This window comes from Myxocyprinus asiaticus, chromosome 29, assembly GCF_019703515.2.
Source record: "Myxocyprinus asiaticus isolate MX2 ecotype Aquarium Trade chromosome 29, UBuf_Myxa_2, whole genome shotgun sequence".
NCBI lineage: Eukaryota > Metazoa > Chordata > Actinopteri > Cypriniformes > Catostomidae > Myxocyprinus > Myxocyprinus asiaticus.
Window position 1 is genome coordinate 5,914,717 of NC_059372.1, and position 19,767 is coordinate 5,934,483.

At 36.5% G+C, this 19,767-nt stretch overlaps 1 protein-coding gene across 6 annotated transcripts in view; it reads right to left on the reverse strand.

Annotated features, from left to right (window-relative positions):
• Window positions 1–6,511: 6,511 nt before the first annotated feature.
• The window catches only part of LOC127420336 (AP-1 complex subunit sigma-2), a 41,649-nt gene continuing 28,393 nt past the window's right edge, over window positions 6,512–19,767 (reverse strand). For 2 of the 6 annotated variants that reach the window (XM_051662556.1, XM_051662550.1), the window contains 3 exons: window positions 18,571–18,648; window positions 10,558–16,611; window positions 6,512–7,985 (listed from right to left, as the gene is read on the reverse strand). In XM_051662556.1, the coding sequence (XP_051518516.1) occupies window positions 18,640–18,648 (9 nt within the window). In that variant the 3' untranslated portion in view covers window positions 6,512–7,985; window positions 10,558–16,611; window positions 18,571–18,639. The remainder of the gene's footprint in view (window positions 7,986–10,557; window positions 16,612–18,570; window positions 18,649–19,767) is intronic. The other 4 variants (XM_051662555.1, XM_051662551.1, XM_051662552.1 and 1 more) reach the window with 3 other exon arrangements.

Here is a 19,767-nt window from a genome sequence, read left to right on the forward strand (position 1 = left end):
CATTGCTGTCATCACACTGGAATGTGTATCGTATGGATCAGTTTGAGGTCTGGGGCTCCGCTGAGAAAATTCACTACAGTTACAGTTATGTGGCAAACGCTTTTATGCTAAATGACTTACTAGTTCCTAACAAGAAAATCCCTAGTTTACTATCCTTAATTATCCAGGTAATCAAAAACACACATTTATTTAAATAGTGTTTCTAAACTAAGAAATGAAATTATGAATTATACTTGATAAAATAGCAGTCCAAACTAGAAAATAACATTCAAATTACAGTGTATCAATAATATTCGTTAGAACTGTGTTGTTGGATGCTTTTTGCACATTTGTCCAAAGACAAAACAGATTTTGCATATGTAATGTATAAATGAGATCACAGAATGGGTCTAATTTAATTAAATGTCCAGTCACTAATTGTTATTTGCAGATTTAAGATAATTTGAAAGAACATACCAGGCTCAACAGTCGTCACGGTAGGCTAATGCAAAGCAATTAAGAGCTTAAAAACACGCAAAACAACCTTGAAACCTATCAGGTGACTTGTCAAGTTATTATTTTTTTATTTTTAAACAGTGGTGATATATGCTGTCTTCATTGTTATCATTTTTTTAAATGACCTAACTTTTGTAATGTTTTTCAAATGACAGAATGCAAGATTTCTAACTATAATTACACAGTATGAGGCACAAAACATTTAGAATGTAAAGTAACACCAAGATTTCATACTTCAGATTTAACATTTGAAGCTAGAGCTCATTCTTCTACATTCAAGAGAATTCTCTGAATCTTTGCTTCAACTATTAATATTTCAGTCAAGTTCTTATTTAACAGTAGAATAATATAGTGACATCCATGATTAACTGTTTTTATTGTCAGAAGGAAAAGAAATGTAGTTGTAAATCATCTGCATATTTATGAATATTTATAAATCATGTCTCTTGATAACATTACCAACTGGTAACATACTGTGTTGCGGGTACAGTTTTTTTTTCTTTTTGTCTTGACTACATTACTACATTTAAAAAAGATTTCGTGACTCCTACAACTACACATTTAACACCAAAGTGACTTACTGATCATAAATGTACATAAACGTTCACATCCCATTCAAAATACCACTTCAAAAGGAAATATTTGTTCTCGTTTACATGAGGCCCATTCCCGCCATATTGATAATTACTAAAGCAAAATGAGCAGGCATATAGCTGTGTGATTTGTTCTCCATCAGCAGTTTAACTTGAGAGGGGGTACGGCCCCCCAATGCCCACCCTTGACGACGCCACTGCTTTAAATTATCTCATTGCATTAGAATTCGATTTTTTTAAATCACACCAAGTGTATCTCAAGCAGCTAAAATTAAAATTCTGTCACTACGACCTTCATGTCATTTACAAAAGTAAATGAAACACAAAAGCAGATGGCAGAATGTTATCAGCCTCACTGTAAGGAAAAAAATGCAATGAAAGTTAATGGTGACTGAGGTTTTCATCCCACCTAACATGTCTTTTTTAGGTAAACTATTTCTGTTAAATTCTAATTAAATTCTGCATATCATGCTGCATTACGCTTTGTAACAAGTGCAGGCTCAAACACTCACCATTGTATTTTATATGAAACTGTAGGATGGTCATCCTTATACCAAAGGAGAAAAATACACATGTTGCTATTTATTGCTAAGGCATTGTTAGGTAAATTACCTACTTATATCTCCAGCCTTTTATCTTATTATACCAGCAACTATAGCTCAAGATCAACTACAGGAATTGATTTAAATATTCCCAGGTTACACTCAGAGCTTGTTAAAACTGCTTTCTCGTTTAATGCACCCTGGGTATAGAATGAGCTGCAAATTACTATTACCTAAGAAACACTCCCTTCTTTGACCTGAGGTGAAATGTATTACGGTTATCTCTGGTATGGCCTGTATGCCTTCTTTACCTCTTTTATTATGTCTCTCATGTTGCTTTTAGGTTTTGTATATGTGTGTTACCATGTGAAATTGTTTTTATTTTTTATTATGTGAAACTGCTTGTGCTGCCCTCTTGACCAGGACTCCCTGGAAGAAGAGATCTTGAATCTAAATGGGACTTTCCTGGCTAAATAAAGGATAAATAAAATAAAAATAAGCAAGACCGAAACAAAATGTCTTGTTTGTTTCAACTAACTCTCCAATATGTTTGTGTACTGTAGTTAGAAAGAAAAAACACTTTTTAATTTCTAAAAAACATTATTAGCAATTAGGTAATCAATTAAGTGAATATAGACAATTAAAGGTCATTTGGTTTGTTCATCACATCAAGTACACATCCATGTACCTACTGACTCATGGCCTCGTTCACTGAAGGCCCTTTTGAAATGTAAAATTATTAAATGAACTAATTTACTTGTATCTCCAATTATGGTTATTAAAGATGTCACAGACCTGCAAAAATAAAAGTGTTGAGAAAGTATCAGCGGACCCACAGGATGATTCAGTGTTTCATTACAATGATTCAAGACAAAAGCCTGGAAACGTCTCTTTGTTGTCTTGCCAAGTTAAGCACAATATCTGATATGCCTCGTTCAAATAATTATCAAAAGGCAAATCCAAAAAACCCATGTGTGACACAAAGTTTTAACTTGCTGTTTTTGCTTATTATCACAAAACTGACTAATGTACATTGGCTTGTGCAGAGGATCAATTATTGTGTGTTATTATTTTTTTATGGATTATTACAGTACACATTTATTTGGATTACTACTGATGTCTAATTTTTATAGCTTGATAAATGTCAGGCCTAAAAAGTTGACAAAATGGAAGACAAAATAAAAGATCTGCGTGGCTGTCATTTGTGTAGACAACTCTACATTGTGCTTTAACACTTGTTGAATCATTTTAAAGATCTGTAGAGAGGCAAATTTTGTTTTTTAACAAATCCACTGAGTGAATTCAATGACATAAAATATACAAAAAGACACTCACTGGAGTAATGATGGCACATATTGAAAGAAAACTGTACAAATCAATGAACACATCTGAATGAATCTATTTGGTAAACTGATTCAAAAGATTTAAGTCACTGGGATTAATCAAAAAACCCTCCACCAGAAGGGTTCACCAGGTTTTTGAACAAAGGTAGAGAGAGAAGAAAGAAAGAATAAAAGAAAGAAAGAAAGAAAGAAAGAAAGAAAGAAAGACAAGCAGGCAGACAGAGAGACAGAAAGAAAAAGAGAGAAACAAAGACAGAAAGGAAAAAGAATGAAAGAAAGAAAACAGACAGATAGAAAAAGAGAGAAAGAATACAAGAAATAAGAAACAGAAAGCCAGACAGACAAAAAGAAAGAAAGAATGAAAGACAGACAGGAAAAAGAAAGAAAAAAGAAAGAATAAAAGAAATAAGAAACAGAAAGACAGACAGATAAAAAGAAATAAAGAAAGAATAAACGAAAGAAAAAGCCAGACAGAAAGAAAAAAGACAAAAAAAGAAAGACAAAAAAGAAAGAAAAACTCAAAAATAAAACAGAAAGGAAGAAATAAATAAAGAAAGAATGATAGTAAGACAGAAAGAATACAAGAAAAAAGAAACACAGAAAGACAGACAGACAAAAAGAAACAAAGAAAGAAAAATAAAGAGAGAAAGAATAAAAAATAAAAATAAAAAAGAGAGAAATAAAGAATAAAAGAAAGAAAGAAAGAGACAGACAGGAAGGAAAAAGAAAGACAGACAGAAGGTCTTATGATCTTATGATCTTAAAATCTTATGATCAGTTCCTAAAAGAGAGACAGGACGCCAATTCTTAAATTAAACCAATATCTCCTCGGGAAGAAGGTAACCACCTTGATTGTAAACATTCAAGAAAAACAGCATAGAGATCTGGCTGAATAAGAGGCCAAAAAGCTTTATAAAATTCAGAAATTAGTCCATCTACCCCTGGTGATTTCCCTGAAGAAAGAAAGAAAGTAAGAAAGAACCAAAGAAAGAAAGAAAGGCAGACAGACAAAATGAGAAAAGATATAAAGAATAAAAGGAAAAATAAACAGAAAGACAGACAGACAGACAAAAAGAAAAACAGAAAGACAGACAAAAAAAGAAAGGGTTTCTAAGGAGAATCTGTGACCGAATTAGCTCTCAACAACACACATTGATTGCATCTGAGGAACCATTTCAGGCCCTGTCTGACACTGCATGTTATGCATCATGATTCTACCAGTGCATGTGTGTTTTCTACCCACCAGAGGGCAGTCTTTACAAGAAATTTACAGAAACAAAATGTTTCATTTTTGGGTGAACTATTCCTTTGAATTAGATTAAATTAGGGTCATCTGGAACGTTTGGTAGTATGGAAGGTCTATACTCTGTTCCCAGTAAATTGCATATGCTGAAAGAGCAAAAATGTTTCAGATCACTCTAATTCACCCTATATAAAAAGAAAGGCTATGTTTGGAATGGAATACTATGTAATATTTGGGACATTTTCCCTAGCGGCCACTAGAGGTCATTAGGAGGTTTAAGACTTTTAGTTTGAAGTTTGGTTTTTGTTGCGTCTCTGTTCATTCCAGCTGAGCCTTTTTACCCTTGTTAGTTCTTGTGTATATATAGCCCTTATGTTTTCCCCGTCACTTGTCTTGCATTGTTTGATGTCAATGTAGTTTGGTGAGTTCTTGCTTGTTTTGCTTAGTTTTTGTTTACTAAGCTCAGCTCTCCTTTCGTTTTGAGCTTTATGGCTTTTGACTTTAATTTACTTAATAAACGCTTGCCAGACCCTCATCATTACAGTACGCAAGACCCATAATGAACCCAGCAATAGGGCTTATACATCTTTGCCAGGGGAATTGTCCACTTGAGGATTTTGTTGAGGGCTTCTGTGCCTTGTCCTGCAAGGTAGATTTTAGTGATGTAGCACTTAAGGACTTTTCATGCGGGAGTAAATGAGCCTGTGTACTCCATGCTGCCCTGTGGTGGAGTTCCTTGAATTCTGGCACAATACATTGACTATGCCCTGTTGCTCAGTGGTTTGTCATTTATTGTAAGAGTGGAGGATAAGGATGTCATCCCTCCCTTGGCAGCCGCCATGCCTGTGTCCCCCGTCATGGCCACCACGGTCAACGAGCCAGCGCCCACGCCTGCCACGGTCAACAAGCCAGTGCCCACGCCTGCCATGGTCAACGAGCCAATTCCTGAAGCCTCGTCCGTCCCAGAGCCAGTGCCTGAAGCCTCGTCCGTCCCAGAGCCAGCGCCTGAAGCCTCGTCCGTCCCAGAGCCAGCGCCTGAAGCCTCGTCCGTCCCAGAGCCAGCGCCTGAAGCCTCGTCCAACCCAGTGCCAGCATCCTCGGCCACAAAGCCCATTCCCACAGCAGTGGCCATTCCCACAGCAGTGCTCCCAGCCGTCCGGAGGAGGAGGAGGAGGAGAAGGAGAAAAACGGCTCCTGCTCCCTAGTCGCTGCCAGCGCCTATGGCCATGGAGGTCGTTTCCCTGTCGCTGCCTGTACTCCCAGCCACGGAGGCCATTCCCCAGTTGTTGCCAGCGCTTCCGGCCACGGAGGCAGTCGATGAGCCTGTCCAGTTCCCTGAGGCAGTCGACGAGCCTGTCCAGCCCCCGATGACCCCCAAGTCACTCATGGCTCTGCCCCCCGAGTCACTCATGGCTCTGCCCCCTGAGTTCTTCAGCTTCCCTGGCCTCTGAGCCCTCCGAGTTCCCAGCTGCCTTGCTCCCTATTGCCTTGCTCTCTGCGTCCCCAGTTGCTCTGACCTCTGAGCCCTCTGAATCACCAGATGCCATAACCTCTGAGCTCTTGCCTCATGTAGCATCTTCTGAGCCTCCTGTGGCTCCGCCTTCTGCGGCTCCGCCCCCTGAACCTCCGCCTCCTGAGGAGAGCAAGGCACTAGGGGACTCGGGGAGCAAGGGCTTCCACCTCCTTCTCCTCCCATGAACTATTTTTGTTCTTCAGCGGGGTGGGGGAGGTGGGGGGGGCTCTGTAATATGTGGGACATTTTCCCTAGTGGCCACTAGAGGTCATTAGGATGTTTAAGACATTTAGTTTGAAGTTTGGTTTTTGTTGTGCCTCTGTTCTGTGTTCCCTTTGATTCATTCCAGCTGTGTCTTGTTACCCTTGTTAGTTCTTGTGTATATATAACCCTTATGTTTTCCCTGTCATTTGTCTTGCATTATTTGATGTCTTGTAGTTTGGTGAATATTTGCTTGTTTTGCTTAGTTTTTGTTTGCTTTGCTCAGCTCTCGTTTCGTTTTGACATTTATGGCTTTTGATTTTCATTTACTAAATAAATGTGCTGCATTTGGGTTCTAAACTCCTACTCGCTAGACCCTCATCATTACATACTAGCATACCGCTTACTCTGCACAGTAGGCTGCACACTTTATACTGCATTACTGCATTAATACATTTAAAAAAAAAAATAGTTTGTTAGACAGTACACATTATACAGTGATAACCATTTCAAAGAGTGGTAATTACTTTTTAAAAGACATTAATCATTGACAACAGGCCAAATAGAGAGAAACCAATTATAACCAGCTGTAAACAAATTTATTCCATTTTCAGCAAACACTTTATTTCATTCTGACAACACAAAGCGTCTCTCCAGAGCGAGACAGACATGAGTAAACAAGATTACATCATGGGCTTTTGGATCTAATATTTAGAGTTGATCACAGAATAACAACTGTGTGTGATGTTATTTCTTTACATTGGCTGTTACTACATCATGTGATCAACAGGGAAAACAAACAAAATAACTGCTACTGTAGGTAACACATCTGTACAGACACACTTTTACGATTGTGTTGAACACACCATACATGTAAAAACCTTCTAGTCATTGCACGCATGCTAAATACTTGTTTATAGTGGAACAGCATGCACTTTAACAGCAACTAAACTAGTAACAATACTGGCATGATAAAACATCCGTATAAAGACTGACTGAGAAGTTTTGTGAAACATTATTTTGCCTAGACATAAACTGTAATTTCGTTACATTTTATGACTTGTGTGCAGTAATACAGTGAATATAACAGTGGTCGAGGGTTAGTTGCCTTCATTACACAGTGGATTATCAGTGAGGTTGTTCAGGTTAGTGGATTAAATGCAGATTTAGAGTAGAAACAAATTCTATGCAAGTACGCAAATGTCAATGTTTTATGAACAGGTTGCAAGAATATGGTGTTGCGTTACAGTACCAGTAACAAACTTAAGGGAGCAATAGTGTTCCAGAAAGAGAAAACTGACAGTAGAAGAAGAATGTTAAGCTAATGTTTGCCATAGCGCCCCTTGTGGCAACATAATTGCATTCTGACACATTTTGGAATGTGACAATGTGTGAAATTAAGTTTGAGTACAGTAGCTAGAAACGTTTACGTTCACACACTTGCGTAGATTATGTTTCAGGCTTTACAAATGCACTCTACACACAGTGTGCTGATGTTTACCAGTAAAAATCTAAAATCTAACGAACAAGAAAGGAAAAAGCATTCTTTGGTTTGTGAATAAATCCCTTTTTAATAGTTTTTCTACAACTATGTTTATGTGTTCATATGTGATGAGTCTCCAAAGATCTGTAATGTAGTAGTGTAGATAATTTATCGTGTTTTTTTCAGATTTCTGTGTGTAGTGTGTATACAGCAGGGATATATGATGATATTAAACCCAAATGATGAAATAATCATGTATATTTCATTAACCAGATCAGCACAGTGTGTGTTAAACAGAATGCAGTTATAAGAAACAATGAGTTTTACTTTAACATTAAACATTAAAAATGTTGAGGAAGAAATATCGCAATTGAATCTGTTCTGTGCCACATTTGTGTGTGTTGTACTAAACTCGCAGACTAAGTACAAATGTGAGATGACCAGTTAAAACCTAAACACATAGTAGTGCATGTTTGTGTGTGTTTGCTACATATTTAAGCGGACAGGCAGTTGTTTCAGAGTGTTTATGTGAGTCCAATCTCCTCTAGGACGCTGCGGGGAGTCTCTGCTTCCTGTGAGAGGGAAATAAATATTTTCCCTTATTACACTTCAAATGATGGGTTTGTTTTTGTTGCACAGACCAACATGTAACAGCAATATATACAGTATATATATATATATATTTGCTGCACTTAGTGATATATATATCACTCACCGGCCACATTATTAGGTACACCTGTACATCTACATATTCATGCGATTATTTAATCAACCAATCGTGTGGCAGCAGTGCAATGCATAAAATCATGCAGATATGAGTCAGGAGCTTCAGTTAATGTTCACATCAACCATCAGAATGGGAAAAAAAAGTGATCTCAGTGATTTGGAGCGTAGCATGATTGTTGGTGCCAGATGGGCTGGTATTTCTGTAACTGCTGATCTCCTGGGATTTTCATACACAACAGTCTCTAGAGTGTAAAGTGAACTGTGCGAAAAACAAAAAACATCCAGCGAGCGGCAGTTCTGTGGATGAAAACGCTGATGAGAGAGGTCAGAGGAGAATGGCCAGACTGGTCCAAGCTGACAGGAAGGTGACAGTAACCCAAATAAACACAATTTACAACACTGCAATGCTGAAAAGCATTTCTGAACACACAACATGTCGAACATTGAGGCAGATGGGCTACAGCAGCGGAAGACACCTCCGGGTACAACTACTGTCAGCTTAGAACAGGAAACTGAGGCTGCAGTGGGCACAGGCTCACCAAAACTGGACGATAGATGATTGGAAAAACATCGCCTGATCTGACAAATCTGGATTTCTGCTGAGGTACACAAATGGTAGGCCCACTGCAGCCTCAGTTTTCTGTTCTTGGCTGACAGAAGTGGAACCCAACGTGGTCTTCTGACGTTGTAGCCCATCCACCTCAAGGTTCGCCATGTTGTGCATTCTGAGATGCTATTCAGCTCACTACAATTGTACAGAGTGGTTGTCTGAGTTTCCGTAGCCTTTCTATCAGCTCGAACCAGTATGGCCATTCTCAGTTGACCTCTCTCATCTACAAGCCGTTTTTGCCCAGAGAACTGCCACTCGCTAGTTGTTTTTCGCACCATTCTCTATACTCTCTAGTCTAGAGACTGTTGTGCATGAAAATCCCAGGAGATCAGCAGTTACAGAAATACTCAAACCAGCCCATCTGGCACCAACAATCATGCCACGGTCTAATCACTGAGATCACATTTTTTCCCCCATTCTGATGGTTGATGTGAACATTAACTGAAGCTCCTGACCCATATCTGCATGATTTTATGCATTGCACTGCTGCCACACGATTGACTGATTAGATGATCCCATGAATAAGTGTACAGTGAACAGGTGTACCTAATAATGTGGCCAGTGAGAGTATATATTGGGTTAGGGTTGTGTTTATTATATAGACCTAACATTTAAATGCAAGCAATCAACCAAATCATTGGTTTGTTTTTGTTAAAGTGGTGTCATTTTTTGTCAGAAGATAAAATAATGGCTTATTTATGTTTTATAGACCTAAAATTTACCAGCAAACACTAAATGATCCAAATGTTTGGTTTATTTACATTACAAAGGCCTAACATTTAGCAGCAAACACTAAATAACCCAACTGTTTGGTTTGTTTTCATTATTAAGACCTAATGTTACCAGCAAATAGTAAATAATCCAAATATTTGGTTTGTTTTAATTTTAAATACCTAATATTTACTATCAAATAGTAAATAATCCAAATGCTGAGTTTGCTTTTGTTATAAAGATTTATCAGCAAGTACTAAATAATCCAAATATTTGGATTGTTTTCATTTCAAATACCTAATATTTAAATAATCCAAATGTTGTGTTTGTTTTTGTAATATATAGGCCTAACATTTACCAGCAAACACTAAATATTCCAGATTTTGGGTTGTTTTTGTTATAAAGACCTAGTATTTACTAGTAAACACAACAAAATCTAAATATTGAGTTTGTTTTTGTTCTAAAGGTCCAAGATTTACCAGCATACACTAAATAATCCAAATGCTTGTTTTCAAGTATGACAAATAAGGGCCAGTTTACAGGATTTAAGTTTACCACACTGTGATCCTGTACTGTAGTTCATCTTTATGTAAACATACTTTCATTGTAAACTCTATTTCCCAATGATATTTTTTTCTTTCCTGTTAGAAGAGCTTCTTTGTAAATCTGACACTGGATATTTTACTCTAACTTGCATTAACATGCCTGTAAACAGAGTTTATTTAACATAAAACTTTCAAACAGCAGAACACCATTTAAAATATATAACAAAACAAACACAAACACTATAACTGACTTGACAGACATGATGCCACACGAAACCAAGCCGTGTTTTATGTGTTTTGTTTACTGGCCAAAAGGTGACACCTGATAACAACTTTTCCCAACTTGTAAATCACATTCATGAGTCTTTTCCATTTGACTGTGTGCTGTATGTTACTACGTTGATTAAGATTTTGCATTGGCGTTGCTCGGTGTCACCCCTCTGGGCACAGCAGGTTTATATGAAGCACAGGGAGATGAGATGAGCTAAATTACAGAGGTAAACCACACACACACACACACACACACACACATATAGAGCAATCTGAACTTACTTTGGCATCCTGAACAGCATGAACAACAGAAGAAGAAAAAAAAGAGATTAAAGTGCATAAATGGCTTCAGTTTTTAAAAGCTTTCATTTTAAAATAAAGGTTCTAAAATGTGATTGGAGAACCATTTACATTCCACAAAGACTTTATATTCTTTAGAAAACCACATTCTGAAAAACCCAGAAACCAAAACATCAGGTCATCAGAAACATCAATAAGCTTTAAATCTCCAAAGAACCACACAGCAACTCAAGAGCCCAAATGTGGAAAATAGTTTGTGATTAAAAGAGTGTTTTTTTTACTGAACAAACCTGTTACACTCAATATTAAACTGGATTCACAATGCATTTGACTTCCGATGACATATATTTGGAGTGATTATCTACTATTATTTACTCAAATTACTTTATATATATATAATTTTCAAAATAGAATATGTTGGTTATCCTATCCTAATACAATATTAAAGTTTATATTTAAATAAAGTTAAAAAAGCATTTTTTTCTAACCCAAATGGAAAGTTTTTTTCTTGTAAGCATGAATCTAACCAACTTGCTAAATGGGGTGAGAAAAATAAACTTAAAGGTGCTGTAAGTTATATTTATTTATTTTTTTTCATGGAAAGGTATGCAAAAAATATTCCCTCTCCTTGAAAGATATCACTGAAATAAGTTTTGTGAGATATCTCAGCAGTCTCTGTGACATTACTAGACTGTGTAAACGGCAAATTTTGCACATTCTAATAGTGTTGTAGTTGCACCGAATTATTGAGGCTTAAAGGTGCTGTAAGCGATTAGCCGTTCTAGAAAATCCACAAGCTGAGCCACTGGATTAGCCAAGCCCTTCTTTCCAAAATCCTGCAATCCAAAGTTACCAAATGAGATTTATTGAGACTGACACGATCAGAAGAGGTTGACAAAAACAACAGCAGCAAAATAGCGCCCTCAACTGACAACTGTAATGAACAACGTGGCATAAAATGGCATTATGCCTCAATAACATGCAAAATGATTGACAGGCAGAAAGCGGCTGTTTACAGAGTCCAGAGCTGTCACAGAGACCGGTGAGATATCTCAGGACACTTATTTTATTAATATCTTTCATGGTGTAGGACATTTTTTTGCATACTTTTCCATGAAAAAAATGCCATATTCTGATTCATAATTTGTCAGTTGTCAGGCGCTATTTTGCTACTGTTGTATTTGACAACCGTGGGAACATGCTTTGTGTCGGTTTTAAATGGTATTGGTGCGGTGTTTTGGAAAGATGGGGTGTGGCTAAATCAACGGCTCAGTCTTGTGGAAGTTTGAACAGCTAAAATCGCTTACAGCATCTTTAATACAGCAAATATTCTCTGAAAACAAAATATTGCCTCTCAAAGTAAATGTATATTGTTTTAAGGATGTTTAGATATTTTTTTTACAGGAAAACAAGACAAAAATTCTGATTAAGAAAATGATTTGCAATGTACATTCAACACATTCTGAAGTGGCATATACTGTAATGAGCAGAAATCCGTTAGAAATGTATTTAATATATTTAGTATAAATTCAATATTAAAAATAGTGAATGTAGAAAATAAAATATAGAATATCAAATATATCCAACAAGTTTATTTTTCTTACCCAACTGGAAAGTTTTTTAAGCATAATCAAACAAAATTGACTAAGTTTTTAGTATATGCTTAACTAAACAATACAAAAATTGTGATTAAAATATTTTTTGCTCTGTACATTTTTAAGTGTAAAACTGTCAGATAATGACACATAATGAGCAAAAATAATTTTCCAGCTCCAGACAAGTTGGATTTTAAACATCTCTTTGGCTCTGTAATCTTTAACGCAGGGTAAAGACAGAATCAGCTCAGTGCTGTTTAGACAGATATTTAATGTATGCTTCTCTTTAAGAGTCTTGAATCATTCATGAGTACTGAGTTGTTAACATTCCCGTGGGAATTAAAACCCAATTAGTGTTTCACCCCCTTTGTGTCGAGCCAGAGGAGGATTCTCTCTTCTCGACTGCTGATGGGCAGGAAGAGCAAAAATGAACTTGATTGGTCACAGGAAATAACACAAACACTAATTTCATTCAGTTCAACTGTGTTCAAGCTTTCCTCTGAGTGAATCGCACAAAAACACATCTGGGTCATATTTCACTCATAATCAAAATAAAATAAATTATATAGTTTTTTACAAATTCTGATTAATATAATGTGTCTGGACTTGACATTTTCAAGTTTTTTTTGTAGGCTAATTCCCATTACTATCACTGATTAGATTATCATTAGTCTAATACAATGATATCAAAAAGTCAGTATAAAGGCAATACAACAAATAGATTCCCATTCCAAAATGATTTTTCATCTAAATTAACTGTCAACATAAATTAAACGCATTGAAACATGTGCTTAATTTCCATGAAAATAATTTTAATGGTCATAAAAATACAGTGGCAAGAAAAAGTATGTGAACCCTTTGGAATTAGCATTTTATAACACTCATAAAATGTGATCTCATATTCATTAAAGTCACAATGTGCTTAATCTAACAACACACAAACAATTATAATATTTCATGTCTTTATTGAACACATCCCATTAAACATTCACAGTGCTGTGGGAAAAGTAAGTGAACCCCTAGGCTAAAGATGACAAAAATAATCTAAATGGAGTCAGGAGTTGGCAAACCTGGCATCTAATTAATGAAATGAGATTGGAGGTGTGGGTTAGAGATACTTTGACTTATAAAAAGCACTCAAACATTTCAAGTTTGCTATTCACAAGAAGCATCTGCTGATGTGGACCATGCCTCACAAAAAATATATCTCAGAAGACCTACAATCAAAAATTGTTGCTTTGCATAAAGCTGGAAATGGCTACAAAGTTATCTCAAAGATATATTCATCTGTCCACAGTTAGACAAATGGTCTATAAATGGAGATGATTTAGTACTGTGGGTACTCTCACTAGAAGTGGCCATCCAGCCAAGATGACTCAAAGAGCACACCGCAGAATGCTCAATGAGGTAAAAAAGAACCCTAGAGTGACAGATAAAGATTTGAAGGAATCACTGGAACTGTTTAACATCTCTGTTCATGAGACTACTATATGGAAAACATTAAACATACATGATGTCCATGGCAGGACACCACAAAGGAAGCTGCTGCTTTCCAACAAAAACACTGATGTGCACCTGAAGTTTGCCAAAGACCACCTTAACACTCCACAACGCTACTGGGAAAATGTTTTGTGGACTGATGAAACTAAGGTTGAGTTGTTTGGGAAGAACACGCAGCACTACGTATGATGTAAAAAGGGCACCGTATACCAACATGAAAACATCATCCCAACGGTGGAGTACGGTGGAGGTAGCATCATGATTTTGGGCTGCTTTGCTGCTTCGGGGCCTGGACCGCTTGCCATCATCGAGGGAAAAATGAATTCCCAAGTTTATCAAGATATCCTACAGGATAATGTCAGGGTTGCTGTGTGCCAGCTGAAGTTCAGTAGAAGTTGGGTGATGCAGCAGGACAATGACCCTAAACATCGACGTAAATCCACTACAGAATGGCTTTAAAAAAAGAAAATCCAACTTTTGGAGTGTCCCAGTCAGAGCCCAGACCTTAACCCAATAGAGATGCTGTGGAATGACCTCAAGAGAGCCGTTCACACCAGACATCCTAAGAATATGGCTGAGCTGAAACAGTTCTGTAAGGAAGAATGGTCCAGAATTCCTTCTGAAATTTGTGCAGGTCTAATCCACAGCTACCAGAAACTCTTGGTTGAAGTTATTGCTGCCAAAGGAGGATTGACCAGTTATTAAATCTACAGCACTGTGATTGTTTAATGGGATGTGTTTAATAAAGACATGAAAGATTATAATTGTTTGTGTGTTTATTAGCTTAAGCACATTGTGTTTTTCTATACTTGTGACTTTGAAGAAGATGAGATCACATTTTATAACCAATTAATGCAGAAAACCAGCTAATTCCAAAGGGTCACATACTTTTTCTTGCCACGGTAGGTTTCATTTTCTTTAAGCAAAAGCACATTTATTTCTATATTTTGATTTCTGGACCAAATATGACCTGGATATGTTCTTGCCAAGTTTCATTAGATTCAAACTCTATAAAGAAAATTTTAAAATAAAGCTATTATAAAAGCACACAAATCACTTTTAAATGTAAATTTAACTTGTTTATTTCTATTGCATTACAAAACGCTCAATAATTAACATTCAAATCAGCCTACGAATATCACTGACCAAATCACAGATAATATTTTCAAGGGTAGATTCATAACATTTACTGTGCAAAGTAACGCTAATATTGATTTGTTCTTAAAATCTAATTCTATAAATATAGACCAAAATCTATTCATAAATATTACACTGAACATTGATGTGCAAATGGATTTCTAGTGTAAAACGTCTATATTGACGTCAGAAATCCAGAGGCTCCAAAAACTATAGTGATTTTTGAAATCAAAGACTCGAAGATAAATTGTCATCTACTTGCAATGACGTGTACATTTAAGTGGCACTTGAGTATTCAAATACCTTTTGGGGCCAAAGTATGTGTGTATGTATACATAAAAAACTTTGCACTAAATAAACTAAAAAAGAAATCACCACATGTGCACACAAACATCATTTACTCATTTATCAACCAGTGAACTGCGTAAACTTGCATAGCTGTGATTGTGTTGGTTTGGTTGTTCTGGTGTAGTTTACAGTGAAAGAACAGAATTCCAGATGACCTCAAGAAATAAACACACATAATTCATAACAATGCCAGTCTGTTCTGAACTGTTATGGGTCACTGACAAATAAGGTTGTCAGAGGTGATAAAAATGAGAAATCCTTCAAAAATGTAGTTTAAAACATGTGACAACTTTGTAGAAATCTAATATCTGTGCCATGTTTGTTTCATACATTTTTGAAAAACACTTACAGAATTTGCCTTTTTATAAAAATTTCAAATATTATATATTTCTTTATTTTTTGCCTGCATGTTGGTTACACTACCTGACTTTGATTTTGTGGACAAAAGTTTTTCAAATAATAATATTTAAAAATAAAGTTGTTTCACTGCTTTTTATTATTTATTTAAAAAAAAAAATAATAATAATAAAAGATTATTCCAAACAAATTTTTTAATGGCTTTCAATAAGACTTTTTATTACTATTTATTTATTTATTTACTTTCTCTGGACGGTTACACCACATAGACATTATTTCCTTTAAGATAATTTTGATTAAAAATATCAAACGACTTTGAACTCAGAAATTAAAAACGTGTTTATAGTAGAGGTGTATTCAAGTAATTGTTTGGCGTTAATTGCATTTTTTATGTATTTTCTAATAACTCAGATCGCGACAAAAAAAATAATTGAGCATTACATCGTTGACCCATACTCTAAACACTTTAAAAACAGTTTCAAACAAGACCTGAATGTCTTCATGGCAAACTAAATAGACGAAGTGCTAAAATGAAAGAATTTGCAATAATGTCCATTAGTGAGCTTTAAAAGGAATAGTTCATTTAAATGATTAAATAGTCTCTTTCTCACACAGAACTATTGTATGACTTCTAAAGACTTTTGGACTACTTTTATAGTAGTTTATTTAGTCATTTCTGGAGTTTGGCAGTAAAAATCACCATCCACTTTCATTGTAAGGAAAAGAACAGCTTGGACACACTACCTTATATGAGTAGATGATGACAGAATTTTTACTTCTGGGTGAACTATTCCTTTAAACACACAGATATCACACAGCCCCAAAGATAAATAATATATAATGAGAGAGAGAGAGAGAGAGAGAGAGAGAGAGAGAGAGAGAGAGAGGTGTGTATGTGTGTATGCAGTGAACACAATCCAACAGTGTGGTGGTGAAACAGGGTGCCCCAAGATGCAGCTCTTTGATTGGATGGTGGCAGAGAGAGAGGCAGAGCCAGCAGGCAAGTCATGCAGGGGGCGAGGCTCAGCATGCAGTATGGACAGCAACCAACAGCCGCGACACATCAGTACACAGGCACGTTAAAGTATTCATGTCGTGGCTGAAGGAGAAACACACACACACACACACACACTGAAAACAGTGCAGGCAACAGTGTCATACACAACTGTGAGAGATACACACATGCACAGTGCAGGACTCGAGACAACATGCAGTGGAAAACAAGCAACAACAGGACTGAAAGGGCAAAAATCGACAATAAACAGGACACAAAGTGGCTGTAACATAGTTATTTATAACTGCATTCTAAAACCAAATTCACTTTGAGCCTGATCTCATGAAAAAGAAACGTGACTGCGGCGACATTTTTCCAATATGATATTACATGGTTCTTTACACATATCGCTGCAGTTCTGAGCTGAAATGTCCACCGTGTGGTGCTAGTAGTGAGTTAAATATTGTCCCACACAGATGAGGGTTTTAAGGTTAATGTTCAATCAAGTTTTAAATCAACGAATCCGACCTCCCTACCCTAAACCTTGAACCTAAACCTAACCAATAGTGTCATAAAAACCAAATGCGAGATGAAAAACGTGATTCACGTCATTTTGTGGTGCTTCTATGACACGTTCTTCAGGACCCGTACTCACAAGTGCAAAACTCTATCAGTTGAGCTGCCACACAATTTAATTGCACTGATACAAGCTTTTAAATATGGTTAGTTATGTAATGCAAATGTAAAAATAAGTCATGCAGTAAAAGTGTTAAACTGCTGCAATACGTACAACGAGCCACGTAAAAATAATTTAGCAAAATAAAAATGGCGCGGTAGCTCAACTGATTGAGCGTTGCACTTGTGATGTAAAGGACCGGGGTACGAGTCCTGAAGAGCATGCAAGTCGCCACGTGAGCCGAAAGTGTCATAGAAGCACCATGAAATGACGCAATTGTGTTTTTCATCTCACATTTGCTTTTTCTGACACTATCGGTTAGGTTTAGGTTTCAGGTGTAGGGTAGGGAGGTCGGTTTTGTTGATTTAAAACTCAATGGAGCATTAACCTTAAAAACCTCATCTGTTTGGGAGAAAATTCTACTAGTTTTTAGCGCCACACAGTGGACATTTCACCTTGGAACTGCCGGGATACATGTAATCAACCACATAAAATCATTTCACAAAAATGTCGCCACAGTCACGTAATTTTCATGAGATCAGGCTGGTTTTGGAAGACTAAGGCCCATGCAAAAGCTCAGAGTGCACCAGACACCAGCTGACTTTCTGATGCTCTCTGGTACAAGAATAATAATTTTGGATGGTCTTTGATTTTCTCACCTCTAGTTAGAAAGCACTGTTGATATGCTTGATTATTAATGTTTGCCTCAAAGAATGGGCCCTTGTGGTTTTCGATCCTATTAAAGAAGTATACTGTGATTTTTAGTAGAATGATGGTATCAGATGGTAATACCATGGTACGGAATGATTACCATATTCATGTACAATGGGATTTGCATGGTACTCCAAAATTCTTCAGATAATTCCATGGTAATTCTATGGAACATGTCCAAAAACATGGTAAATGACTAAAAACATGGTACATTTTTGTAAGTATATTAGCAATACCATAACTGGCTGTAAGGTGGTCTGGTTTTACTACAAGCTCTTAGAGTATTTCACTAAAGCAGCTGTATTTACACCTCCTGTCCAGCAGAAGCCGCTCAACTGTCCTGCTCAACTTCAGTTGAGGCTACAACCTTCAGTGGGCTCTACAGTGTAGTATTAAATCCACATTAACAGACATTATTTAACATTATCAATACATTTTCTGTTTGGATGTAAACTGATTGACTATAATCTTTTAGGAAACAAACAAACAAACACATAAAACATCTGGGTGCTAACACAAATCTGCCTCTATGTTCACAAAGACAGAAACACAAACACTGAATAAATGTGAATAATTCATTACATCTACATAAACTGGTAATCTAACCGCCATTTTCCAACAGCTACAGTAACAACAGTGAAACGACTCTACAGACACAATAAAATCCTTTCACACACCTGAATCATGTTCACCTGATCCGGTTTAACTCTGGAATAGTCCAGAGGATTCAGGAGACACGTTCTGACTCAGAACACCTGCAGGACAGACATTTTACAACAGATAAATTGCAGCATCAGGCGACAAGCATTCGGTTGCTAACCACTTCAGCAGTGTGTAGTCCGGGTGGAAACTATATTTAAACTGACCTGAACACAGCCTGCATTATTTCAAGTCTTTTGAGGCAAAACTAAATTCAACTTTCTTTATCTGCAATTTTCTCCATTAAATCTATCTTTCCATCCACCCATCCATCCATCTAATAATCTATCTATCTATTCACCTATCTATCCATCTACCCATCCATCAATATAATAATCTACCCACCTATCTATCCATCCACCTATCTATCCATCCACCTATCTATCCATCTATTTATCCATCCATCCATCCATCCAATAATCTATCCATCTATCCATCTTACAATCTATCTATACAGTATATCCACCCATCCACCTATCTATCCATCTATTTATCCATCCATCCATCCATCCAAAAATCTTTCTTCCTATCCATCTATCCATCGATCTATCTACTGTATCCATATATCCATCTAATAATCCATCTATCCACCTATCTATTTATCCATCCATCCATCCATAAAATAATCATTCTATCTATCCACCTATCTATCATCTATCTATCCATCCATCCAATAATCTATCTTTCTATCCACATATCTATTAATCCATCCATCCATCCATCCATCCATCCATCCAATAATCTATCTTTCTATCCACCTATCTATCCATCCATCTATTCTCCCATCCATCCACCTATCCATCTATCTATCTATTCATCTATCCACCTATCTACCCATCCATCCAGTAATCTATCTTTCTATCCACCTATCTATCTATCCATCCATCCAATAATCTATCTTTCTATCCACATATCTATTAATCCATCCATCCATCCATCCATCCATCCATCCATCCATCCAATAATCTATCTTTCTATCCACCTATCTATCCATCCATCTATTCTTCCATCCATCCACCTATCCACCTATCTATCTATTCATCTATCCACATATCTAGCCATCCATCCAGTAATCTATCTTTCTATCCACCTATCTATCCATTCATCCATCCAATAATCTATTTATCCATCTATCTATCCATCCATCATCCATCAAATAATCTATCTTTTTATCC